Raw genomic sequence first — 27,222 nt, 5'->3', positions numbered from 1 at the left:
CCACCACTCCTTTTGTAAAGAAATATTTCCTTAGATTACTCTTGATCTATCTCCTTATACCTTTATCCCATGATCCCTTGTTCTATGGCCTTCTTTCTTTTAAAGGAAGCCCATCTCCTATGCATTTATTCTTTGGAGGTATTTAAATGCCTCCCCTTTCCCTCCTTTCCTCCAGGGTATACATGTTTAGATCTTTAAGTTGCTCCCCATATGCTTTATGACAAAGACTTAAACATTTAAATAGCTGCCCTCTGGACCAAGTGCATTTGGTTTATATCTTTTTGAATATGCAATCTCCAGAATGGAATGAACTGAATCAGCAATGCATCTGAAAATAAGTGTTAGTTTAGGTGGTGGTGTTTGTGTTTGGAAGTTTATGTATGCAGTCGTAGTTGCATTCACAAAGTACTATGACTGCAGGCACAAATTTCTGATCATTAAAAAAAGATTAAAAAATAAATAAAATCCCCACTGAAACAAACCAAAATGAAAATCTTTGGCTTGAACATCTGTACTTCATTAGCTTTCTGACAATGTTAACTCATTCAGGCATTTAATTCATAGTTCTCCTACCATTACTGCTCTTGCTGACATATTGGTAACACTACTAGTTCTAACACTAGATCTCATGTTCTACTATAGTTTGATTCTGATTCAGTGTTTACACAGGACCACACATACTGTGATCACTGAACACCAGCTTTTCCTGTACCGTAATCTTAGTGATACTGTCTCCATTTGTTAATACCAGATTTAATGTTACCTCATTGTGAGTGAGCTCCTCAACTAGTTGCTTGAGAAAGACTACTTGTAAGGAGCTGAGTATCCCCCTACTTCTAGTTAATCCAACAGCTGGCATTTTCCAGTCTATATAAATTGAGCTCCCTGATTAACAGTACCTCACCTTTGCATACTATCCTTTGGGTTACTTCCATCATATTTGTACCTTTCTCTTCCCTTTGCGATGGCAGCCTAAAGGTTTCTCCTACATACTGTAGATATTAGGACCCCCCCCCCCCCCCTTGGGTTTTTCAAGGCCACCCATCACAATTAAGTTGCCTCATGCTTACTTGGTATCTCAATGATTTTTACTTTATCCTATTATTATTATTACTTTGGCATTATATGTAAAATTGCCCCGCCATCCTCCTTTTCACCTGTTCCATCCTATTCTGTACTTTCCTTTCTGAAAAGAGTATATCTTGTTGTGTTCTCTTCCCAGTCCTGATGATCACTGAACCACAATTCAGTTTACAGTTGAAAGTGACTCTTTAACAAGCCAAGTGAAATTGTGTTCCTGACCTCATTTGACCCCCATCTCAGACAACATTCAGCTGTGTGTCCCGGCCTGCAGCAAGCGTCACTGACATTTTTTCCACTTCTCATCACTTTTCCCGTGCTGCTGATGTGCTAGAGAGGAGGGGAGATGCAGTTGCAAGCATTATTTTCTCCATACACTGCAACCTAGGGGAAATGGAATGATGTCTTTATCAAATCTATTGAGCAAAATGAGGACTATCCAATGTAACAATTGTGGAGCCTTTATCTTGAGGCAAATCATCTGGAAACTTAGGTCTTGCCCCATTTGTTCAGAACTCTCTTCCATGAAAAAGGAGTTGGCTCACCTTAAAGCTGAATTACCTGCAATAAAGAAAGTATCAGCAACCACCTAGAAATCCTCACCCACTTTACAGTATTTAGGAATCGTTTTTCCATTACCACAGAAAATTCAAAAGCCCAGAAAAAAGTGGTTTGCAGTGGGCTCAGATAGAATAAGACCTGTGATCCAAAGACACCCATTCTTCACATGTTACGATGGTGGTGGACCCTTGGCCCGAGGTGGGGTTGACGCTACCCGCAGGGCAAGCCCTACGGGTCCCCACCGTCGGGAGGCTGAGCAGGCTAGGAGACGGAGGCCGACTGGAGCTTTGCCATTACCAGCCCTCGCTCCCCTCAGGTTGAGCCCTTGGGTGACGGGGCTGGCTGGTCTTAGGCGGGCCTCCATATGACAACTCCCAGTTGGGGGTGACAAGGGTATGCCAGGAACCAGCAGAGGAATCAGAGGACCGAAGATGGTCCAGACGAGGCAGGGTTCCAGAGACCCGGTTGCTGAGAGGAACGGAGGAGAACAAGAGGCGTCCAGGTAGTAATAGGCCTAAGCCTGAGAGGCCAAGTCCATAGGATACTGTAGAGAGGATCAAGGCAAGCTGGAGTCGGGGCAGGCAGCAAGCAGGCAAGGTACCCAGAAGCAGAGCAAGAGTCAGAGCCAGAAGATCAGTCCAAGTGTAGTCCAACAAAGAAGGGGTCAAAGCCAGAGGATCAGTCCAAGCGTAATCCAACGAAGCAGGGGTCAAAGCCAGGGGATCAGTCCAAGCATAGTCCAACGAAGCAGGGGTCAAAGCCAGGGGATCAGTCCAAGTGATTGAGGAGGAGACGAAGGAGCAAACAGGAGCAGGAACCAGGAAAAATGACAGGAGCAGGAACGATGGGCAATGAGCACACAAGCAATCGTGGAGACCTATTGCCAAGGCAGGGAACAAGTGGCTGGGCCCTGCCTTTTATACAGAGACCCAGTGATGTCATCATCCAGGGCCGCGGGCTATTTTCCCGCCACGGCCCCTTTAAGAGTGCGAGAGTCACGTGCGCGCGCTCCTAAGCCAGGGTCGTCCTCCCCTGCAGCAGTGGCAAGCACAGCTAGGCCTTGGCATCCCACAGTGGCGGTCGCAGGGCCTTCGTCCTCCAGTCAGGCCTCACGGCGGGGCTCAGCGTCCTCCGTGGCATCGGCCCCGCCCCTAGGCACATACGCACGGACCTCCCAGCACCTTAAAGGGCCGGGGTGGATCCCAGCTCTGTGGCGAGCACTTATTGATCGTACTATAACAGGAAGCTCATACTCTGACTTCCTTGCCTTGGCAATCGGGTCGATCCTACTGATTTCTAGTTTGCCTCTGCGTTCCAGCCTTTGTTCCAGTCTCGTTCCAGCCTTTGTTCCAGTCTCGTTCCAGTCCTGTTCCAGTCTCGTCCCAGTCCTGTTCCAGCATCCTTCTGTTCCAGCATCCTTCTGTCTCCTTGTCTCCCCAGGTAGTACCTTTTGGACTGTCTTCTTGGTACTGACCCCGACTTCCCTTTGACTACATTTATCGCTGCCTGCCTCTGACCTTCTGCCAGATTACCAACCATGTCTGTACACTGCCTGGCACTGACCTCTGCCTGAACTCAACCACGTCTGACTGTCTCCTGGAACTTGACCTCTGCTTTGGCTGACTACCCACGGACTGACTACTGGTAACTGACCCCTGCTTTGCCTGACTATCTGTTCAATGCTGCTCCCCCAATGGGAGGAGCTAGCAATTTGTAATACTCCGTAGGCGGATTTAGTGATCAGTAGTGGGCTGGATCCCCACAGAGTGGCAGTCTGTTATGATACCGCTCGGTAGTGTAAAGAATGAACACTTAGTAGAAATGGTGAATCCTTGGGCCAATGGCAGATGACAGTGCCCCCAGAAGGAAATTCTGAGAGGGACCACTGGCTATGCTGGAGTATTGAGACAAACACAGATAGTTCTTTATTATACTGGAAGTTGAGCCGCCAGAGGTGACAGTAGTGAGCTGATGTGCCCGGCAGGGCTGAAGTCCCTCAGATACTGGAATTGCGATCTCTGGGTTGCTGAGCTGTAGAGAGAGACTATAGGTAGTGAGTAGACAAGTTATGCTGGATACATAACCAGTAGTAGATGACACACTCACAATTGTAGATATCTGTAATGGCCTCTTATGCAACAGAGAGTCTTCAGTAAATTCAGGAACAGGAGCCGTAGGCGAGTACTGATTCCTATCTGCAATCTGTAATAGTAATTCACGATCTCCGTACCTGCGATAACGTCTAGACAGAAGGGAGTCTTCAGAGATTAGGAACATAGGCCCTCGTGGAGCGAGTACTGGTTCCTATCTATAAGAGAACTCACAGTATACACGTCTGATCGCATCCAGGTAGTCAGGAGTCTTCTGAGCCTTCAGGGATGTAGGCCCTCGAGGAGCGAGTACCAGATCCCGTCTTACAATCTGAAATCAAGAAGAGAGAGCGGAGCCCCCGAGGAGCGGGTACCCTTGATAAGTATAAGAAGGCAGAGTAGCTATGGCGAATGGTAACCAGGAAAGTATGATTCGGGTCCTTGCTAACTCAATTTGTAGTTGCAAAAAAAGACCTTTTAAGTTAGAAGCAGATGACATCATTACAGAAGAACACCCCCGAGGTTCGTGCCCTTGCTGGTACAAGTCTGGAACGTGCGTGTGCGTCCTTACGTCATCAGGAACATGGCGGATCCGCAGTATCAAGCCCACCCGGGGATTCCAGAGAGACGCAGCAGGGAGACGCCGCGGCAGCAAGCTGTCCTTCAGACCTGGAGGGAGTTGCCACACAAGTAGAGAGGGTGGAGCGAGAGCAAGAAGTAGGCACGAATGCAACAGTATCCACGGACTGATTACTGGCTCTGACCCTTGCATTGGCTGACCATGCTTCCTTGAATCTGGCCTTGATCCTTGCCAGACATTCAGAGACTCTCTTCTGGTCTTTTCAGGCACCCAGGACTTCTGGCCTGAGTATCAACCACGCATCCTTGATCATGGTGGGCACACCCCTGAACTTCCTATCAAGAAGAACCTGCAAGGTCCACCTAGGACCAGGCGGTCCAGGTACGCAAGGGCTCAACTCGGGGGTACCTTGGGCGCTAGTGGCGAAGCTCCAGCTATCCTCTGTCTCCTCTTGTGCTCCGCCTCCTGGTGGCAGGTGCTCTCTGGGTCCGACCAGGGAGCCTATCAATACTGCACTAGGCCAAGGGTTCACCTCCTGGCGAAACAAGAAGGGAGGAGTGTTGATTGTTGGAGATTTTAATCTGGCCGGATGTAGACTGGAGAATCCCTTCTGCGGAATCTAACAAAAGTAGATAGATAGTGGATTCCCTGCAAGTGGCTCTGTTCAAACAAATGGTAATGGAACCCATGAGGGAGGGAGTTATACTCGACTTATACTCAAATGGGATAATGTCTCTGATGTCCAGGTGGGTGCCCACCTCAGCAACAGTGATCATCAAATGGTATGGTTTGATATTGCAAATATGATACGGAGAAGTCACACGAAGACCCGAGTTTTGAATTTCAAAAAATATGGACTTTGTTGAAATGGGGACATACCTGGAGGTAGAACTAGAAGACTGGGAGAAAATGAGAGAGGTGGAACCATAGCAGGCCAAACTAAAAGGAGCAATTACAAAGGCAATTAATCTATATGTTAGAAAAGTAAACAAAAGCAAGAGAAATAAGAAACCTATCTGGTTCTCAAAGGAGATGGCTGATAAAATAAAAGCAAAAAGAATAGCGTTTAAGAAATATAAAGGATCCCAAAAAGAGGAACACAAGGAAGAATATCTGGTGAAATTGAGGGAGACAAAGAAATTAATCAACAAAGCAAAAAGGCAGAAGAAAGGATTGCCAAAGAGGTAAAGCGAGGTGACAAAACATTTTTTAGATACATCAGAGAAAGGAGAAAGGTCCAAAGTGGTATAGTTAAATTGAAAGGTGAAAAGGATCAATGTGTAGAGAGAGACAAAGAAATGGCAGAAATATTAAACAAATATTTCAGTTTGGTTTTCACTAAAGAAGCCCTTGGAGAAGGACCATCACTAGTTAACAAGATATTGGAAGGTGGTGGAGTAGTTGAAACTCCGTTTACAGAAGAAAATATATGGGAAGTGCTAGCAAAACTGAAAGTGGACAAAGCCATGGGGCCTGATGAGGTTCATCCCAGGATACTGAAGGAGCTCAGACATGTGCTGGCAGGTCCACTGAATGACCTGTTCAATAAATCCCTGGAAATGAGAGTGGTACCGAGTGATTGGAGAAGAGCGGTGGTTGTCCCGCTTCACATGAGTAGGAGTAGAGTGGAGGCTGGAAACTACAGGCCGGTTAGCCTCACCTTGGTGGTGGAAAAAGTAATGGGGAGACTGCTGAAGGAAAGGATAGATTGCTGGACCCGAAGCAACATGAATTCACTAGGGGAAGATCCTGTCAGACAAATCTGATTTTTTTTGATTGGGTGACTAAAGAATTGGATCGAGGAAGAGCGCTTGATATTTATTTATTTTTTTATTTATTTACTTACTTTTATATACCGGTGTTCGATTTTACATATCACATCGGTTTACATTTAGATATGATCTACTTAGATTTCAGCAAAGCTTTTGATACAGTCCCAAATAGGAGGCTTGTGAATAAAATGAGAAACTTGTGGGTAAGCGCCAAGGTGGTGGCATGGATTTCAAACAGGTTGACGGATAGAAGACAGCGTGTGATGGTAAATGGAATCTACTCTGAAGAGAGAACGGTGTTAAGTGGAGTGCCGCAAAGATCGGTGTTGGGACTGTCCTCTTCAACTTCTTTGTGAGTGACATTGCAGAAGGGATAGAAGGTAAAGTTTGTCTTTTTGCGGATGATACTAAGATTTACAACAGAATGGACACACCAGAAGGAGTAGAGAAAATGAGACATTATTTAAGGAAGCTTGAACTGTGATCAAAGATATGGCAGCTGGGATTCATGCCAAGAAGGAGAGAGTCATGCATTTGGGGTGTGGTAATCCAAAAGAGCTGTATGTGATGAGGGGTGAAGGGCTGTTGTGCATGGAGCAAGAGAGGGACCATGGAGTGATAGTATCTAGTGATCTGAACGCAGCGAAGCAATGTGAAAAGGCGATAGCTAAAGCCAGAAGAATGCTGGGCTGCTTAGAGAGAGGAATAACCAGTAAGAAAAAGGAGGTGATAATCCTCTTGACTAGGTCCTTGGTGAACCCTCACCTGGAGTATTGTGTTCAGTTCGGGAGACCGTATCTCAAAAGGAACAGAGACATGATGGAGGCCGACAAGAGAAGGGTGACAAAAATGGTGGGAGATCTCCATCAAATGATTTATGAAGAGAATTAAGACCTAAATATGTATACCCTGGAGGAGAGGCGGTGCAGGGAAGATATGATACAGATCCTCAAATTCCTGAAAGATTTTAATGATGCACATTTGACAAACCTTCTCCATTGGAAAGAAATGAGTAGAACTAGGGGTCATGAAACGAAACTCCAGGGGGGACGACTGAGAACCATCGTCAGGAAATATTTCTTCACAGAGAGGGTGGTGGATGCCTGGAATGCCCTTCCAGAGGAGAACATAAGAACATAAGAAATTGCCATGCTGGGTCAGACCAAGGGTCCATCAAGCCCAGTATCGTGTTTCCAACAGAGGCCAAACCAGGCCACAAGAACCTGGCAATTACCCAAACACTAAGAAGATCCCATGCTACGGATGCAATTAATAGCAGTGAGTAAACTTGATTAATAGCATTAAATGGACTTTTCCTCCAAGAACTTATCCAAACCTTTTTTGAACCCAGCTAAACTAACTGCACTAACCACATCCTCTGGCAAAATATTCCAGAGCTTTATTGTGTGTTGAGTGAAAAAGAATTTTCCCCGATTAGTCTTAAATGTTCTACTTGCTAACTTCATGGAATGCACCGTAGGAGGTGGTGAAAACAAAAACAGGGAAAGATTTCAAAGGGGCATGGGATAAACACTGTGGATCCCTAGAGGATGGAAATGAAGAAAAGAGTCCATGGGGGTAACTTGCTGGTGTGGCAGTTACTACCCTTTACCAATAAACCTTCATACTGTTGATGCAACTCATTATTGCTCTCTATTTTAATGGCAGGGGGAAAAGAGTAACAGGAGAATTAGATTCAGACAGCAACCAACAAGGATACTGAATTTTACAGTCCGGGAAAACAAATAAGCATGGGGGTAACTTGATGATGAGACTGTTACTACTCTTAATCAATAAGCCTGATACTTGTGATGTAACTTCAACATTGCTCTCTGCTTCAATGGTAAGAGGTAAGAGACAACAGGGAATTAGACTCAGACAGTAACCAACAAGGGCCATGACTTTAATGGTTTGGGGAAATTGTAATCTTAATGGTGCTGGCAGCAGCAGCATGTTTCTGCGTGTACTGGGGCAGGGACTCTGGCAAGAAGGGTGGTACGCCATGGCAGATGCCACTCCCTGATGCTATCATTATAGAGGAGAACTGTAAGGCGCGGCTGATGCTACCATAAGCTTGCTGGGCAGACTGGATGGACCATTTGATTCTTTTCTGCCATCATTTCTATGTTTCTTTATCTGATGATCAGCTCCCAAGGAGATGACAGAGAGCAGAGCTGCCACATGGTGGCAGCAAACTCCTTGCCAGAAACAACAACAACAAAAAATTCTCATTTATTGTTTCAGTGGCTGCTGCCAGTTTTATAGAAAACAGTTAAAATTAAAATGATCAAACATTTTGAAACATACACAAAAGAACTTAATACAGACATTGTTTTCGTCCCTCATTACCAGATGTTGGTCTTCCTATTACTGCAGACTGCTGTTACCTCTGTGACTGATTAAGCACAAGAGGTTTGTGAAATGCAACAGACACGAACAGCCCCAAAGAGAAACTGTAATCTTAATGGTGCTGGCAGGGGACCTGTTTGTGCGTGTACTAGAGCAGGGTCTCTGGCAAGAAGGGTGGTGCTGGGAATCCCTTTTGGCAGTAATCAGGAGCAGAAGCTGAGTAATTAAAGGGGTTTGAAAACACGAGAGTGGGCGGCAAGGACATAGCTGGCAACCCTCTGCATTTCCACCAGAGACTCTGGGATTTTATTGCAATTAATAGGACACCAGAAATGGAGCCAAAATCTCCAGGTGCCGTGCGAGGTTCTCTTTAGGATCTGCCCAGTCATGACCGCGCCCCTGTTAAACCTCGCCGCTCAGCTCACATTAAAGCGATGGGTGCAATGCATTGTGCCTGAAGCTGGAGCCCCCATGCTCTCCACCAGGCTGGCTACGTGCAGAAGAAGCTGGACGCTGCCACTGCCCAGCAGAGACGGTACAAGTAAGCAGCTTAGCTTTAGCTGGCCTCTCTATTTTGTTTTATGCTTCTCGCGGGTCACTGCAACTGTGCTTCTGCCAGTCAGCATTGCAGAGACAATTTTCAAAATTTGCGGGCAAGCACAGTGTAACATTTGGCTGGTTGCAGGTCAATCCAATGACCGGCCTCACTCACCAGGTGCCCACCAGCCACAGAATGCTGTTGATGAGGCAGTCATCCTTGGATTAGTCAATAGGCACCCATTATGTTTGTGCCTAGGGTGGCAAACAAGTAGGAGCAGCAAACTGGCTAAGAATTGCCACCTTCCAGCTCTTCTGAAGTTTATTCAGCAGAGAACAACCCTCTGCTACCCTGTAACAGATCCTTACAGAAGAAGGGGGAGTGAAAACACTAAAAGTGCCTAGAAGCAGCAAAATCTTAAATCTGTCCCTGGCGGCAGGCCTCAGGATGCCACCATGCCGCTCCTTCCTTGGATTCTCTTAGCCACACACACATGCGGCACGCTGACATTTCAAGGCCCTGCAGCAGGAACCGAGTTCCCGGTGCCTCCTTATAATGTCCACGGTTTCCCCTATTTTAAGACCAACCCAGCACTCCATTGATGCCTCAGCAACAGGTTTCCCTGCCTAGCCTGCAGTGCATGTTGCTACTTCATATTTTGCTTCCTGTCTTGCTCCTCATCTTCCTGCTTTGTCTCCAGTCCAACTCCTTGTCCTGCTTGCCCCGTACCTTGCTCTGCTTCTCGCCTTACCTTGTCCTTGTCCTGTTGCTAGCCTTGCTCCAGTCTGTGTGTGGGTAGTCTGTTCTGATTCTCATCGCTCCTGTCTTTGCTACTCCCACTGACTCTTGGTTCTGACCTCGGCTTGGATTCTGATGTTGCCTAATCTTCACCTGCTCTGACTATGCCTGTTTGCTCTCTATGGGACCCTTGCCTGCCAGCCTCAGTACCCAACCTGTGGGGGAAGAGGCTGGTATGGATGAAGCCCACACCTGGCCCTGTCTGAACGAGTCTGCCTCTTGTCGGTGAGGGCCCTGCTGGGTCACCAGTTGGGCAGCATCAATCTCATCCGAGTCCAAGGGCTCACATGTTGTGGCACTCAGCCTCAAAGTTGGTGGCCCATGAATTTTGAAAATGCTTTGTGGTTGTTGCCACCACTGCTGCTGACCAGCTGCTCCTGGTACACACAATTTCAGAATCCACAAGAGTCTGCGACCAGGATAGAGGGATGGAGGGAAGGAAGGAAGGATCCACTATTATCCAGTTGAAACTGCATGCTACTGAGAAGGTTGACTGTGGAGAAGGCCATACCTTTGAATGGTCTCCAAACTCTAGCTCCAGCCCACTGCTAGATTTTCAAAGGGAAGCAGCGAGCCCTCACTCTCACAATGAGTGTGAAAATTGCCCACTGTAGAAATAGTCCAATCAATGCATTAGTTAAAAGAGAACCAGAACAATGGTGATAAATTTCCAAAGCATATACACCTTTATAACACGGTTTTATGCACATAAGTGGGCTGTTTGATAGTTACCCCAGGGGTTGTACAGGTGAAATTATGGGCAAAAGTGTTTTCACGCAGACTTTTATGCATATTGCAAAGAGGTGTCCCCAGGAACGAAGTTAGGGGCGGGGAACTCATTTCCCTGTATACTTTCAGTTATGGAAAAGATGCACGTAAACGTCCTCACGGGCACCTACATCTGTTCCCTAGCAGGCATAAATGTGGGCCTTTGGCACACCAAGGTACGCGCGTTCCTGCTCATTTTCAAAGTGCGCAAGTCTGTATTGGAAATTAAGGCTGAAGTCTGCGTGTTCAAAGTTCATATGGGCCGTTATAAAACTGGGCCCAATACATTTAGAAGGCTAACAAACGTTTAGGGGTGCAAGCTTTCAGGGCTAATCAGTTTCCTTCCCCTAACCAATGATGTTTGCTTTGAACTCAAATTATTTCTGACAAGTAAACAGAATATTTTGTTTCCGACTTATTTTCTTTAGAGAATTCAGCAGTTAAAAGAAATGTATGACGATCCCCTTTTCCATTCTGCTTTATTTATCTTTTGTTCCTGGGAAGATACTACACTGTACAAGAACATAAGAAGTGCCATACTGGATCAGACCAATGATCTACTCAGCCGAGCATCCTGTCTCCAACAGTGGCCAATTCAGGTCACTTAGAAATACCCAGAATATCCTGACAGAGAGATCTTTTCCCTGTTGCTCATTCCCAGAAGTAAGGGGTGACAGTCCCCAGGTCTGTCTGGCTATGACTTGTTAATGCATCTGTCCTCCAGGAACTTGTTCAAATCTTTTTTAAATCTAGCTGTACCATTTACCTTAACAACATCCCCCAGCAACAAATTCCACAGTTCAATTGTGCTTTGATTTAAAAAATACTTACATTTCTTTAAAATCTGTTATGAGTTAGTTTCATGGCATCTACTAGCTCCAGTGTCATTTGAAAAGGTAAATATCTGTTCCCTATTAACTTGTTCCACCCTGCTCATGATTTTATTAATTTTATTATCTCCTCTCTCAGTCTTCTCTTCTCCAAGATGAAAAGCTCCACCTTGTTAGCCTTCCTTTATAAGTGTAACCCTTACTGGGGGGGCTTAGGTCCCAAGGGCACACAAACATATTTGTTTTTCTTCGGGGCTGCTCCAGCTAGCAGTTAACTCCCATGCTTGACTATCCCATGATGGATTCTTTTTATGGGGGGGGGGGGGGGAGCTCTCGCTTATGGCCCAGACCAAGGTGTTTTGCTTTCCGTGTGTGTAGAATATAGCTGCATCCCAAGGGGTGAGATGCTGGGACACATCAGACAGGACTGGGCTCTGGGCTTTAAAATAAAGTTTACTGACTGGTAATAATTAAAGTTCATCTGTCCATAAAATCGAAGTTACATCTGACTGTTAGTCTGTTTCACAGTCTTTCATTATCCTGGTCAGGGTGGATGGTGGTAAACCATAAGAACATAAGAAATTGCCATGCTGGGTCAGACCAAGGGTCCATCAAGCCCAGCATCCTGTTTCCAACAGAGGCCAAACCAGGCCACAAGAACCTGGCAATTACCCAAACACTAAGAAGATCCCATGCCACTGATGCCAATAATAGCAGAGGCCATTCCCTAAGTCAACTTCTCCTTCAAGAACTTATACAAACCTTTTTTGAACCCAGCTACACTAACTGCACTAACCACATCCTCTGGGAACAAATTCCAGAGCTTAATGGTGTGTAAAGTGACAATTTTCTCCAATTAGCCTTAAATGTGCTACTTGCTAACTTCATGGAGCGCCACCTAGTCCTTCTATTATCCAAAAGTGTAAATAACCAATTCACATCTACTCATTCAAAACCTCTCCTTATTTTAAAGATGTCCATCATATCCCCCCTCAGCCATCTCTTCTCCAAGCCGAACAGCCCTAACCTCTTCAGCCTTTCCTCATAGGGGAGCTGTTCCATTCCTTTTGGTCAACCTTCTCTGTACCTTCTCCATTGCAACTATGTCTTTTTTGAGATGCGACGACCAGAATTGTAGACAGTATTCAAGGTGCGGTCTCACCATGGAGCGATACAGAGGCATTATGACATTTTCCGTTTTGTTAACCATTCCCTTCTTAATAATTTTTAACATTCTGTTTGCTTTTTTGACTGCTGCAGCACACTGAGCCGAGGATTTCAAAGTATTATCCACTATGACGCCTAGATCTTTTTCCTGGGTGGTAGTTCTTAATACCTAATATCATGTAACTATAGCATGAGTTATTTTTCCCTATATGCAACACCTATGTGCACTTGTCCACATTAAATTTCATCTGCCATTTGGATGTCCAATCTTTCAGTCTCTCAAGGTCCTCCTGCAATGCATCACAATCCGCTTGTGATTTAACTACTCTGAATAATTTTGTCTCATCTGCAAATCTGATAACCTCACTCATAGTATTCCTTTTCAGATCCTATATAAATATATTGAAAAGCACCAGTCCAAATACAGATCCCTGAGGCAATTCACTGTTTACCCTTTTCCACTGAGAAAATTGACCATTTAATCCTACTCTCTGTTTCCTGTCATTTAACCAGTTTGTAATCCACAAAAGGACATCGCCTCCTATCCCATGACTTTTTAGTTTTCTTAGAAGCCTCTCATGAGGGATAGAAGACAATGTGTGATGGTAAATGAACTCATGAGGGACAGAAGACAATGTGTGGTGGAATTTATGAGAGACAAAAGACAATGTGTAATGGTAAATGGAACTTACTCTGAAGAGAGAGCGGTGTTAAGCGGAGTACCACAAGGATCGGTGTTGGGACCTGTCCTGTTCAATATCTATGTGATCGACATAGTAGAAGAGATAGAAGGTAAGGTTTGTCTTTTTGCGGATGACACTAAAATCTGCAACAGAGTGGACATGCCGGAAGGAGTGGAGAGAATGAGATGGGATTTAAAGAAGCTGGAAGAGTGGTCAAATATATGGCAGCTGAGATTCAATGCCAAGAAGTGCAGAGTCATGCATATGGGGTGCGGAAATCCAAAAGAACTGTATTCGATGGGGGGTGAAGGGCTGATGTGCACGGAGCAGGAGAGAAACCTTGGGGTGATAGTGTCAAATGATCTGAAGTCAGGGAAACAATGTGACAAGGCGATAGCTAAAGCCAGAAGAATGCTGGGCTGCATAGAGAGAGGAATATCGAGTAAAAAAAGGGAAGTGATTATCCCCTTGTACAGGGCCTTGGTGAGGCCTCACCTGGAGTACTGTGCTCAGTTCTGGAGACCGTATCTCCGAAGGGACAGAGATAGGATGGAGGCGGTCCAGAAAAGGGCGACCAAAAAGGTGAATGGTCTTCATCGAATGACTTAAGAGGAAAGATTCAAGAATCTAAATATGTACACCCTGGAGGAAAGGAGGAGCAGAGGTGATATTATACAGACTTTCAGATACTTGAAAGGTTTTAATGATCCAAAGACAATGGCAAACCTTTTCCGTTGGAAAAAAATCAGCAGAACCAGGGGTCACGATTTGAAGGTCCAAGAAGGAAGACTCAGAACCAATGTCAGGAAGTATTTCTTCACGGAGAGGGTGGTGGATGCTTGGAACGCCCTTCTGGAAGAAGTGGTGAAGACTAAAACTGTGAAGGACTTCAAAGGGGTGTGGGATAAACACTGTGGATCCATAAAGTCGAGAGGATGTGAAGGAAGAGAGGGAGGCTTGCGGGAAAGACTGCTACTACCTGGAGATAATACCCTTATTCAATAGACAAACACACGGTAAATGTGACTCTGACAGTGCTCTATGCTTCAACGGCAAGAAAAAAAGGATTTGCATTCACAAAAAATTCAGGGGACTAGCTTGCTTGTTACGGTGGTTACTACCCCAAACCAAACAAGCCTGATGCTTCAATTTCAATGCATATCCAGTGTTGCTCTCTGCTTCAACGGCATGGGGAATGAAGAAAAGTTGATTTTTTTTTTTTTAATATTCCGACAACCACCAACAAGGACTGAATTCCACAGTCTGGGTAAACAAATAAGCATGGGTGTAGCTTGCTTGCTACCGCGGTTACTACCCAAATCAATTAAGCCTCATACTTCACTTTCAATGCATATCCAGAGAAGCTCTCTGCTTCAATGGCAGGGGGAAATGAAGAAAAGTGGATTTATATTCATATAACAACCAATAAGGTGTTATGACCCACTGCCTGCGGGCCCCCTCCCACGAGCAGACTCACTCACCCACGCCTTGCCTCACCCGACGCAACAGGATGCCGCCGTCGGGCCTCCCATGCAGCTGGAGCCGCGGACTTGATTTCTTCTTTGCAGCCCGGAGGCCGCCCCTGCTCCATGTCTTCGCCGCGGCCAGAGCCACGGTCTTTCCTGTTTTCTTTTGCGGCCTGGAGCCGCCCCGTGTCAGCCTTCTCAGCAGGGAGCCGTGACGCCATCAAGGGGGTCCTCGTGGACAGCCTGGAGGCTGCCCCGAAGCCTGCCTGCCCGTTTCCTGCTTCTCTCTGTGCTACGTTGGTGCAGGCCACTGTCCGTGGTCCTGCACAGCTTCCTGCTTCTCCTTAGGTGCCAGCGTGCGCCTCTCTGCCTGATTTAAAGGGCCAGGCACAGGAAGTGTGCTGGCCCCACCTAGGGAGTGGACTTCCTGTTTCAGCCCTATAAGAGGGCTGCTCCGTCAGTCTGTCTTCACCTTGCATCAGAGTGACATCCTTCTGGAGGCTCCTGCCTGCCAGAGATCCATCAGGTCTTCTTGTCTTCTCCATGGAGTTCCTGTTGTCTTGCCATGTCAAGTCTTGTCTTCATTGCCTGAGGTTCCTGTCCAGATGTCTCATCCAGTCTTCGTTCCATGTCTTCTGTCTTGATGTCGTGCCTGAGGTCCCTGTCCAGATGTCCCGCCCAGATATCCTGATGTTCCGGTCCTGATCTTCCAAGCCTAGATGTCTCGTCATGATCTTCCTCGTCCAGATGTCCTGTCATGATCTTCTTCGTCCTGATGTTCCTGCCTTCCCGGATGTTCTTTCCTGCGTCTTTGTATGTGCTTCTAGCCTTCTGACCTGCTGTGCCTTGGAGTGGCCAACAGGGGGGTTCCGTCCCTGTGCTCTGGAGCTTCTGTTCCTGCCAGCCATCAGAGCTTCGGATGTCATTGGTCCCAACATCGGAGTTCCTCCTCGCCTAGATCTTCCCTGCGCGGACCACGAGGAAAGCGTCCCGCTTTCCTCGTGATCCGTGACCAGCCTTCGGGCTGTGTAGGACGCGCAGTGGGACAGGGTGGTCCGTGACTCAGTCCTGCGGGTGGGCTGAGTAGGGCGCCCTGAGAGACTGTGCAATTGTGCTTCAGCCCAAGTGTCTTCGTCCTCTGAGATGCCGTTGCAGCAACCCAAGTGTCTTTGTCCTCTGGGTTGCCGTTGCATCAACCCAAGTGTCTTCGTCTTCTGTGATGCCGTTGCTTCAGCCCAAGTGTCTCGTCTGTGATGCCGTTGCATCCACCTATGTCTGTCTTCGTGTCAAGGTCTCCGACTGCCCTCAACCTCAGGCCAGGCCTGCTGCTCCATGCTGTTCCTCGCAGCAGGTCCGAAAGGGCTCTGAATGGTCGGAGGACCATTCATATCCCAACAACTCCTTGTTGTTGGCCTTGGGAGCCTGCAGGCCTGGTGGAGGGTAGCCCGCCAGCCATGCTGGAGTTCACCGTCAACCCTTGGGTCAGCCCTGGGTGCGCCTGGGGTCGGGCTGAGGCCCAAGGGCACACTAAACCCATCCCATAACAGTATGCAAGGCCCGAGGCCTCCGTAACAGTATGCAAGGCCTTTGAGGCCATAACACAAGGACTGAATTGCACAGGCTGGGTAAACAATTAAGCGTGGGAGTAGCTTGCTTATTGCAGCGGTTACTACCCCTAACCAATTAAGCTAGATACTTCACTTAGAAGCAGTCAAGCACTGATCTCTACATTAATGGCGGGGGTGGAAGGGAAATAGAACCAAAAGGTTACATTAATGGCAGGGGTGGAAGGGAAATAGAACCAAAAGGTTACATTAATACTTCACTTAGAAGCAGTTCCAGCACTGCTCTCTACATTAATGGCGGGGGTGGAAGGGAAATAGAACCAAAAGATTACATTAATGGCGGGAGTGGAAGGGAAATAGAACCAAAAGGTTACATTAATAGCGGGGGTGGAAGGGAAATAGAACCAAAAGGTTACTAAAGACCAAGAGTAACAGATAAGTATGAGAGAGAAAAAAAAAAGTGTGGAAGCTTGCTGGGCAGACTGGATGGGCCGTTTGGTCTTCTTCAACCGTCATTTCTATGTTTCTATGTTTGTCAAACTCCTTCTGAAAATCCAAATACACTACATCTACCGGTTCACCTTCATTCACATGTTTATTAACTCCTTCATAAAACTGAAGCAGATTTGTGAGGCAAAACTTCCCTTATTACAGAAGAGTATTTTATTTACTGTGTTTATTTCTGGTTGTTGCATCTTGAAAAAGATATAGCTAAGCCAGAGAAAAAATAGAGAAGGGTGACAAAAATTATAAAGGGGATGGAAGGGCTCCCCAATGAGGAAAGGCTAAAGAGGTTAGGGATGTTCTGCTTAGAGAAGAGATGGCTAACTGTTATACTCTTCTGTATCACACATGGAATTTCTATCCATAGAGATTCAAGTGTAGTTTGTTTTCTGCAGAATGTATAGCCTACCTGACTGATATACTTAACAGCCTGCTGTTCTGACTCCCACATACAGATGTTATAGTATTCACTATTGCAATCCAGTTGACATCTTCCATTTTTTGTTAGGTTATTGTATGTACATAGATGTCACATTCCAACTACTCAACAATGTTATTATTTACAATGATAGTTTGGACTAATATGATGCTGAACAATAGTTACCAATGTGACTTGTAATATGTACATCTCATTATTTTTTCTGTGCACAGAGACATGCAGTTCAGCTCTTCATATGCAACCACCTTAGAGAGTCAAGAACCATCATCTTGTGACTCTGCATCTAATGTTCACCAGCAACAACTTGTACTCATGGTTGCCCGGAGTAACCAGTCAGAAACACCACAGGTACATTAAAACATCCTACTTTCTAATGTTTTACTTAATCTGTGCACACATATATCTGTTCTAGAGCCAGCTTTATTTTGGTGAACAATCAAATTGATGTTTCATATGGGACTATATCAGCATTTTATTCAGTAATAGGTAGATTTTAAATAACAGATCTGAAGAACAATCAAAGCTTTTCTTCAATTCCAGTTATCTGCATTGCTATATAAGGCAGCAAGGATGCATGATAAATGGTTAGACAAGCAATACCCTTGTTGTTAGGTTAAGAAAACTGCCTTATTACAGATGTGAGTTGATGTTGTCTTTTTGCACAACCTGGGGAGTGGGTTTGTTTTATAAAATGAAACACTCAGATGGACTGAACTCAATTAAATGAGATCCAATGTGTGCAACAAGGTGAGTTGTAACATTATAAAACATAAGATCTGCCATACTGGGTCTGATCAAGGGGTCATCAACCCCAGTATCCTGTTTCTAATGGTGGCTAATCCAAGTCATATGTGCCTGGCAGAATCCCAAACAGAAGATAGAGTCCATGAGCTAACACCCAGTGATAAGCAGTAGCTTTCTCCAAGTCTACCTGGTTATTAATAGTTTGTGGACTTTTCCTTGAAGAACTTGTCCAAACCTTTTTTAAACTCAGCTACATTAACTGCCTTTACCACATCCTCCGACAATAAATTCCAGAGCTTAACTGTGCATTGAGTGAAAATGTCTTAATATCTTCATGTAGTGTCCCCTAGTCTTTGTATAATTTGAAAGAGTAAACAACTGATTTGTATTTACCTGTTCTACTCATGATTTTAGAGACCTCTATCTTCTCCCCCTTCAGCCATCTCTTCTCCAAGCAGAATATCCCCAACCTCTTTAGCCTTTCCTCATAGGGGAGCTGTTCCATCCCCTTTATAATTTTAGTCACCCTTGTCTATTTTTTCTCTGGCTTAGCTATATCTTTTTCAAGATGCGGCAACCAGAAATATAGACAGTAAATAAAATACTCTTGTGACCCGCTGTCGCTCCTTGTGACCTTGGGCAAATCACTTTACCCTCCATTGCCTCAGGTACAAAACTTAGATTGTAAGCCCTCTGGGGATAGGGAAATACCTACAGTACCTGAATGTAAACCGATGTGATATCTCAGATCAAATGTCGGTATATAAAAACAATCAATAAATAAATACATAAATAAATACTCTTCTGTAATAAGTTTGAGGAGATTCCAAAGGCTCTGATTTTCCAGTGAGCCTTACCATATGCACGAATGAAAGATACAGCGGAAAATGTACGAGCTGTTAGTTCATGTTGAAATGTTGGTTTATTTGTAATGTAGGTTCCTAATTGTTGTTTTCAATCTGTGTGTTGTTTAAGCCACAAGCAGGCCCCTCACATGAAGTGTGTACATTTTTTGTTTGGTGACACAGGCTGGGGGGAATTGCCAAAGCCATTTACCTTGTAAGCTGGCCTATCTGAAAATTGTTCCCCCCACCCCCAGTCCAGGTAAAAGTGTGCGCAGGCTTTTATCTGCACTGAGAGGGGGGCCTTCCTGGAAGGGGAGGTGGAGGGGCAGAGGGGGGAGGGATGGGAAACATTTGCATGTTCTTTTCCAGCAAATATTTACCCACAGTAAAAGCAGATGCAGAGTCTGTGGGTGCTTTGTAGCTGTACCCATGGATCCTGTAGGCTGTTTCCTTCCTGTGGATTGCCTGCTGCGGCAGGCGTCTCTCCGCCCCTCCCCGGGGGGACCTAGCAGCTGACTTAGAACACATGGTTTCCCTTTGAAAATTAGTCACAAGGTCTTTGTAGCTACTTAGGCTAATGATTTATTTATTTATTTATTTAACGCTTTTTATATACCGGCATTCGTAGGACACATCATGTCGGTTCACAAGTAACTGAGAAAGGAAATTACAATGAACGAGGATGGAGGGCTAACTGGGAAATAGTTGGATAATATACGAACTGGATAACATATGAAAGTTCAGGATAGAGAGTCAAAGAGCAGGGATATAACTTTGTTGAACGACATAAAATATGCATAAACAGTGTTAAGGTGGGCGTTTGTGTGCACTTATAAACTTGGTATATGAACTTATTTACAGTATATAGGAGGCATGTGCACTAATGTACAATTATATGCAGAGGGAGGAGGGAGGGAGCGACGGGGGAGAGGAGGAAGGGGTGGAGGGAACAAGGAAACATTATGGTAAGGTACTTTCGGAGAAAGTTTACTAAAGGGTGAAAGGGGGGGGGTGGAGGGGTGGAAGGGAGGCTGCGGGGTGCAGGGGAAAGGTGTGGGGAAGGGAGCACTGAAACTCAGGAATTACCTTCTCTGGTTTGAAACAAAAGGTCACAAATCATGGTTTCATGCACACTGGTATATTTTGTTTCACGCGTGAAAGATATGCGCATATTTTTATAAAAGCTTCCAGTGCATTGCAACTATTCATGCAGGCTGACACATACATGCACGGTATATAAAATAATAGGATAAACCTCTGCACATCCATTTACGCTCACAAATCCAGTAATGTTAATAGGTTTGAATGTTATCCTCATACTTGCCCTATTGAGTATTTAAACTGCAGGCCTGCTCGAATAAGAAAGCCTTCTGCATCTTTTTTTGAAGGACTGAGTTCAAGTCAAAGTACACAACCGTTCAGGAAATGTATTCCAGAAAAAGCTCTGTTATGCATCTCCACAAGATGAATAGACTATAGAGAGGGCACTGTTAACAGACCATGTTGAGTGGATCTTAATATTCGTGATGAGTGATATAAATATGCAACATAGTGCTGATCCAGAGGGATGAATTATTGCTTAAGAATTCATGAATTAGCATAGCCATTTTATATTTAGTTCTCCATTGAATAGATAACCAATGGAGGGAACAGAGAATAGAAGTGATGTGATCGCTAATGCTGGAAACAGAAATTACACTGACTAGTAAAGACGGAATTACAATAGTCTAAGCCAATGAGAATGAGAGCTTGGAGCACCGTGCGAAAGTCACAGAGACTCAGCAGTGCCTTTAATATACGAAGCATGTGCAGTTTATAGAAAACAGCCCTAACCAAGGCACACATGGATAGATTAGAATTTGGAAGATAATGCCCAAATTCCATACTTGTGTTAAGAGAGTTATTCTGCAACCCTCAAAAACTAAAGCTAAGGGAGATTCCTCAAGAGGGAAGCGACCTAAAATGATCACTTAGGATTTGTTAACATTAAGCGTCAGTTTGCCAACATGCAGCCGGCGCTTAAAATCTGCTAAGCATATGGAAATGGAATTGAATGTTGCAGACCCAATGTGTCAACATGAGCACAGTGTCCAACTCTAGGTACTGAACATTGACACTAGACTGGTTTCACTGACAAACGTGTTGGAAACATTTGGGTTGAATTGTTATGATCTTTGTGACACTGATGACGTAATTACAATAATGCAAACAACCAGCCGGATCTTTTTTTGCAGCATGCCCACGTTGGAGATAATTTTATAACTGTCCGCTTTGGTGCACAGTCTGAGGGTGCTGTGACTCGCAGTTCATTACACTCATTTTCAAAGGGAAAATATGCGTGTACTTTTCCTTTGCAACTTATCCCAGAAAACCTGGCAGCACACTTTTACATTTGCTAATTTGTGCGAGCAGTTTCTCTGAGAATGCTTATGTACATACTTATAGAAAAAGCCAGAATATGCAGGCAGTTCTAAACCCCAGCCCAACCCTGCACACAAGAACGCCTCTTCAGACTGTGAGTCAAAGAACATGCATAGAGGCCCTTTGTATGCATTTTTACACGTATAGGATGTGCATTTTTCAAATGGCCTCTTTCCACGGATAAAGCGCTGCTTTATCTGTGGAAATGATTCTGAAAATTACCCTCAATTGTTGAAGCTTCTTTGCTAGCTCTGTCGCTCTGAAAGGTGTTCTTTGTCAGAACTAATAATAGTTGCTGCGTGCCAACTAAGACTTTTTTCTTTTTCCTGTTTTGCTTCCCAAGCCTCTGAGTCAGGCACATGAAGAATCTTCCTGCACTTCATCACAGCTCAGGTTCAGCAGACGACAGTTCTACAAATTTGTGATTTTCCCTGGCAAGTGGATAGAAATCTGGTACGATCGGCTAACTCTGTTGGCACTGCTGGACAGGTACGCTTTTTCAGAACTGGTGTGACTGACTGGTCTGCATTATGGACAAGGAACTGCCTTGCTTTGCCCAGTGACAGTCACTTGTGGCTGCAAGAAAGAAAGAGATGTTTTCTATCTTCATGTCTTTGCCCCATTTCCCTAAAGAAGAAAGAAACGTTCCGTACAGCCTGGCCGGCTTCCCTATCTTCATATGTCAATTTGTGACTCCTAGCCCTCATCCCCCGCCTAAACTGGATCAGAAACTTCAGTATTCAAAGAATAAAAGTATAAAAATTGTCCCGCTAGTATGATCCTCACTGGTTGTTTTTTTTTCATTTCCCATTCCTCAAAAAAATACTTCTGTATCAAAAGTGAATAGGGCCAAATATCTCCCAGAAATGGATGTAGTACCAGCACGTAGCACTAAAAGCAATTCATACCAGCTATAAAGGAGACATGTTTAGAGTATTATTATAGTGCATATCATCTGTATGCAGCGCCGTACAGAGGCACATAATGGTCAGTCTTTACTCCTTGCAGATTGCAATCTACTCACGACAGATAGACATAGCACACACAACAGAAAACAATTAATAGGCTTTGAGTTAAAGTCACTCCGGTTGAGTAGTAAGCAGAATGTGTAGAAAGGTTTTAGTTTGCGGACATGCATGATTTTCACTGGAGGCCCCCCCCTAGTGGAGTGTAAGCCAGCAGCTTAGGAGTTAAACTTTTAATAGTCATTTTCAATGTTTCTCATGCACCGTTCTTGCTAGGTGGCTGCATAGGAAGAGGGGACTGTCACTAAGAAAGTAAAACCCCTTACATATGGGATTCTGAAACTCCAGACAGTTTCATATTTCCTGCAGAAGTTCTTATGTGACTGCTGCCACCAAACGTATTCACATTTTAAAGTAAAGCAATGCCAGCTGACTAGATAAAATGAAGAAAGTCTTTAAAAAACCGGAAGAATGGTTTGGAAATTGGGCTTTAATTTAAAAAAAAAGTACAAAATCATGCATCTGGGATCACATATTATTTGGCAAGGGAGGCCTCGCCTCTAATTATCTGAATGTAGCCAGTCAGCGTGACAAAATGGTGAAAAAGACTAATAGCATGCTTAGGTGATAAGAAGAGGTATTATTACTAGGAAGAAGAAGATAATATTGCCCCATGTAGAGAAAAAACCTTCAAGCTCCCACTCTCGGCAATAAAAGGTTGGCCAAAAGCAGTGTCTTAAAAATGTGCATACGTGTGGTGCGTAACAGGAATAATTATGTACCGTGTTGTGAATTGCTGCCTTTCTCAGTGAAAAAGATTATAAATATAGTAAACACTTCTTTTAAGAGGGCTTAATTCAGTTCATCTAAGGGGATTAATTACTAAACTACAATGATGAAGCAATGTGTATTAATTACCAAACTTGGCATTTAATGTGCATAAACACCACATTAACATGTGATATTGGCTAGGATCATGTAAAGAGCTTAAGTCCCTGAATCTGTGATTCTATCTGCCAGGCCCCTTCTCTTCCTCACATATCAAAAGGAAATATTCATCATAAAATAATTAGTGTGTTCTTTTTATTGTTAGGAACTTGTTAGTTACAGCACATATTTACAAGATGGCAGAGGTAGAAATACAGAAAAACATAGCAAGCAAAATATTGGTGCTGCTCTTCTGTGTTATACATTATAAAGTGTGACGAATCACAAATTTATGTATTATCTCTTCATTGTTATAAGTTTCTATACATGGTAACAAGCTAGCATGTTAGTTAAACCCATATCTGGTGACATCACTACATTGATTCATCTCACAGTTATTTAGTCTATGGTGCCATCCAGCGGAAAGCAAGCTAGCAGCAGTCGAGGGCAGTTTAACTCTCTGTAACTTTCTTGACCTTGAGCGGCCAATTGCTTTGTTGAGATCATGACTTTTTGCACATCTGTGTGTATAGCCCTTTGTTCCTTCCAATGCTCACAGAGGGTAATTTGCAAAGGGACTTCTGCGGGTAGACATGCAGAAATAGCCTTTCACAATTACCCGCTCAGTATGTTTGTCAAACATATGCACATTTGTCATGTTCACACATAATTTTCTCTGGGCTGAGCAGAATCGTTCCCGGGGTCAGAACTGTGGAGGGGTTTGCATCTGTGCACATACTTTTGCATTTTCAGAAGCAGTTAGACACTACTTTGGATGACTTTGGGTCTTTGGTAAAAATCGGTGGGTCTGGTAGTTTGACTTTTTGAGTTTATTCTGTTGGGTATTGTGATTTTTGACAGGGTGCTGTGATTATTAGGTGAGTCTTCAAAGGAGAAGCACATGTAAATGTAATATACTATTGTAGCAATTTTCAGAAGGCATTTAGTTGCATTAAGTGCACTTAACATAGGTAAAACCTATGGACAATTCATTGGCATATATTGTACAATTTTCAAAAGCCCACTTACATGGATGCAGTGCATTAACAGATGTAAAACCCAGAGTTAAGCTGTAAATACTTTTGAAAATCAGGCCCTTTGTGTACTGAGGGAGAAATTTTGGTGGGTGGGAGGATCCTGGTAGTTATGGGAATGGTGTGATATGGTCAGCTAGTTAATCTTTGTTCTGGGAAAGGGGCTCAGCAATCTAGATGGTGTAATTAGGTACATCACCCCAGCACTTCAGTCTTTGCACTGGCTACCCGTGGCTTCTAGGATAATTTATAAATCTATGACGCTGATACATAAAGCCATTCAAAATAGAGATATGCTCTGGTTCACAGATCAACTACAATTCAAAACTTCTTCCCGCCCAACGAGATTCCAGAATTTAGCCAAACTAAAGATTCCAGCACCCAATCTGACTAAACTCTCTAGTACAAAAGAACGATCTTTCATTATTGCCGGATCAACAATATGGAACACCATGCCCTCTGAATTACGCCAGGAACTTTGTCACAAAAAATTTAAACAAAACCTCAAAACCTGGTTATTTAAAAAAGCCTACTATTAATGAACTAAATCTTATACTACTCTTCCTAATTTCCACAGTTTCTCATTTATTGTTTATATTCTATTAATACAAAGTTATACATGGTATTGTATTCGTTCAGTTACTAAGTTATATTGTAAAGTGCAATGCTGAATTACTGTTTGAATGTAAACCGAGGTGATGTTACTTACGTACTCCGGTATAAAAAAATCTATAAATAAATAAATAAATAATAAATATATGTGGGAAAAAATTTTAAGGATGAGATTGGTGTAGATGTGTGTTTTAAATGTTGTCTACTGAATGCTAGATTGGTTGGCAAGAAGTACATTTTGTTTTTGTTTGATCTTGTGCAAGCTGTACAGCTAGATCTGATGTTTATTTCTAAGACGTAGTTGTCTGACATTGAAGGGGTTGCTATTTCTCACATGTGGCCCCCAATTTACTCCTGTATTCTTCAGGCTGGAGAAGTGGAATGGGGGTTTGGGGTGTATTTTTAAGGATTCTCTGGCTATTTTTCACCTTCCTTTTTTCGGGTTAATGGGCTATGAGGGTTTGCTTTTAAAATTGAATTTGGCTATACACGCGGGTATTTTAAGAATGTATCATCTGCCTGCATTGAATTTTCACTCGGAAGAACTACATGAAATAATTATTTGATTTGAGTTTATTGCTGTTGGGGGGAACTTTAATCTTCACTTTGGTGTAAATTATGTTAATGTTCAGAATTCGTCAACCTGTTCATAATCCATACCACTATCTTGGCGCTCACTCCCAAGCTTCTCATTTTATTCATGAGTCTTCTATGCGGGACTGTATCAAAAGCTTTACTAAAATCCAAGTAAATCACATTGAGCACTCTTCCCTGATCCAATTCTCTAGTCACCCAATCAAAGAAATCAATTAGATTCGTCTGATAGGACGTTCCCCTGGTGAATCTGTGCTGTCTTGGATCGAGCAACCAACCAGATTGTAGGTAGTTCTCTATCCTTTCTTTCAGCAAATGTCTCCATTAATTTTCTTGCTACTAAGCGGGCCGATACAGTACAGTGCGCTCCGATGGAGCGCACTGTTAACCCTCTATTGGACGTGCATTTTCGATGCGCTAGCGTTACCCTTATTCAGTAAGGGGCCGAAAATGCGCGTCCAACCCGCCGAACCTAATAGCGCCCGCAACATGCAAATGCATGTTGCGGGCGCTATTAGGTATTCCCGCGCGATTCAGAAAACAAAATGTGCAGCCAAGCCGCACATTTTGCTTTCAGAAATTAGCGCCTATCCAAAGGTAGGCGCTAATTTCTTCAGGCACCGGGAAAGTGCACAGAAAAGCAGTAGAAACTGCTTTTCTGTGCATGGCGATATTAGGTTAAAAAAAAAATAAATTTTGAAGTCGGCCTGCGGCTCGCGGGTTGAAAACCGGACGCTCAATTTTGCCGGTGACCGGTTTCCAAACCCGTGGCTGTCAGAGGGCTCAAGAACCGACGCCAGCAAAATTGAGCGTAGGCTGTCAAACCCGCTGACAGCCGCCACTCGGGTCCAAAAGGAGGGGCTGGGGATGTGCTAGTGTCCCTAGCACCTCCTTTTGCCTGTTTTTACCACCGGGCCTAATTTGCATAGTGAATCACGCACACAGGAGAGTGGCCTGTGCGCGCGCCGGGAGAGCGGGCGCCCACTCTCCCGCGGACTTTACTGTATCAGTATCTTTACTGTATCAGTCCGAAGGTGAGGCTAACCAGCCTGCAATTTCTCGCCTCCTTTCTGCTCCCACTCTTGTGAAGCAGGACCACCACTGCTCTTCTCCAATCACTTTGCACCACTCCTGTTTCCAGGGATCTATTGAACAGTTCACTCAGCGGACCCACCACCACATCTCTGAGCTCCCTCAGTATCCTAGGATGAATCTCATCAGGCCCCATGGCTTTGTCCATTTTCAGTTTTCCTAGCTCTTCCCATACATTCTCTTCTGTAAACGGGGTTTCATCAAATCCGCCCCCATCCACAGCCTTGTTAACCAGCGACCGTCCTTCTCCAAGGTATTCTATAGTGAACACCGAACTGAAGTATTTGTTTAATATTTCTGCCTTTTCTTCGTCTCTTTCCACACATTGATGCTTTTCACCTTTCAGTTTCACTATACCACTTCGGACCTTTCTCCTTTCTCTGATGTCACCTCTCTTTACCTCAATGGCAACCTTTCTTCCGCCAGACTTTTTTGCTTTCCTGATTACTTTCTTCATCTCTCTCAGTTTCACCAGATATTCTTCCCTGTGTTCCTCTTTTTGGGATCCTTTATATTTCTCAAATGCTGTTCTTTTTTATTTTTATTTTCTCAGCCACCTCCTTTCTTATTTCCCTTGCTTTTGTTTACTTTTCTAACATAAAGATTAGTTGCTTCTGTTCTTTTAGTTTGGCACACAGTTGTTCCACCTCTCCCATTTTCTCCCAGTTTTCAAGTTCCATCTCCAGGAATTTTCCCATTTCAGCAAAGTCCGTATTTTTGAAGTTCAAAACTCGGGTCTTCGTGTGACTTTTCCGTATCCTATTTGCAATATCAAACCATACCGTTTGATGATCACTG

The 27,222-nt window shown here is 44.2% G+C and overlaps 1 protein-coding gene across 1 annotated transcript in view; it reads left to right on the top strand.

Annotated features, from left to right (window-relative positions):
• Positions 1 to 27,222, top strand: part of PCNX2 (pecanex 2) — a 236,970-nt gene that overhangs the window by 55,355 nt on the left and 154,393 nt on the right. The window contains exons 9-10 of the mRNA XM_029593868.1: positions 17,403 to 17,538; positions 21,544 to 21,689. Of these exons, the coding sequence (XP_029449728.1) occupies positions 17,403 to 17,538; positions 21,544 to 21,689 (282 nt within the window). The remainder of the gene's footprint in view (positions 1 to 17,402; positions 17,539 to 21,543; positions 21,690 to 27,222) is intronic.

This window comes from Rhinatrema bivittatum, chromosome 3 (genome assembly GCF_901001135.1).
Source record: "Rhinatrema bivittatum chromosome 3, aRhiBiv1.1, whole genome shotgun sequence".
Lineage (NCBI taxonomy): Eukaryota > Metazoa > Chordata > Amphibia > Gymnophiona > Rhinatrematidae > Rhinatrema > Rhinatrema bivittatum.
This window is presented reverse-complemented; position numbering and strand designations above follow the sequence as displayed.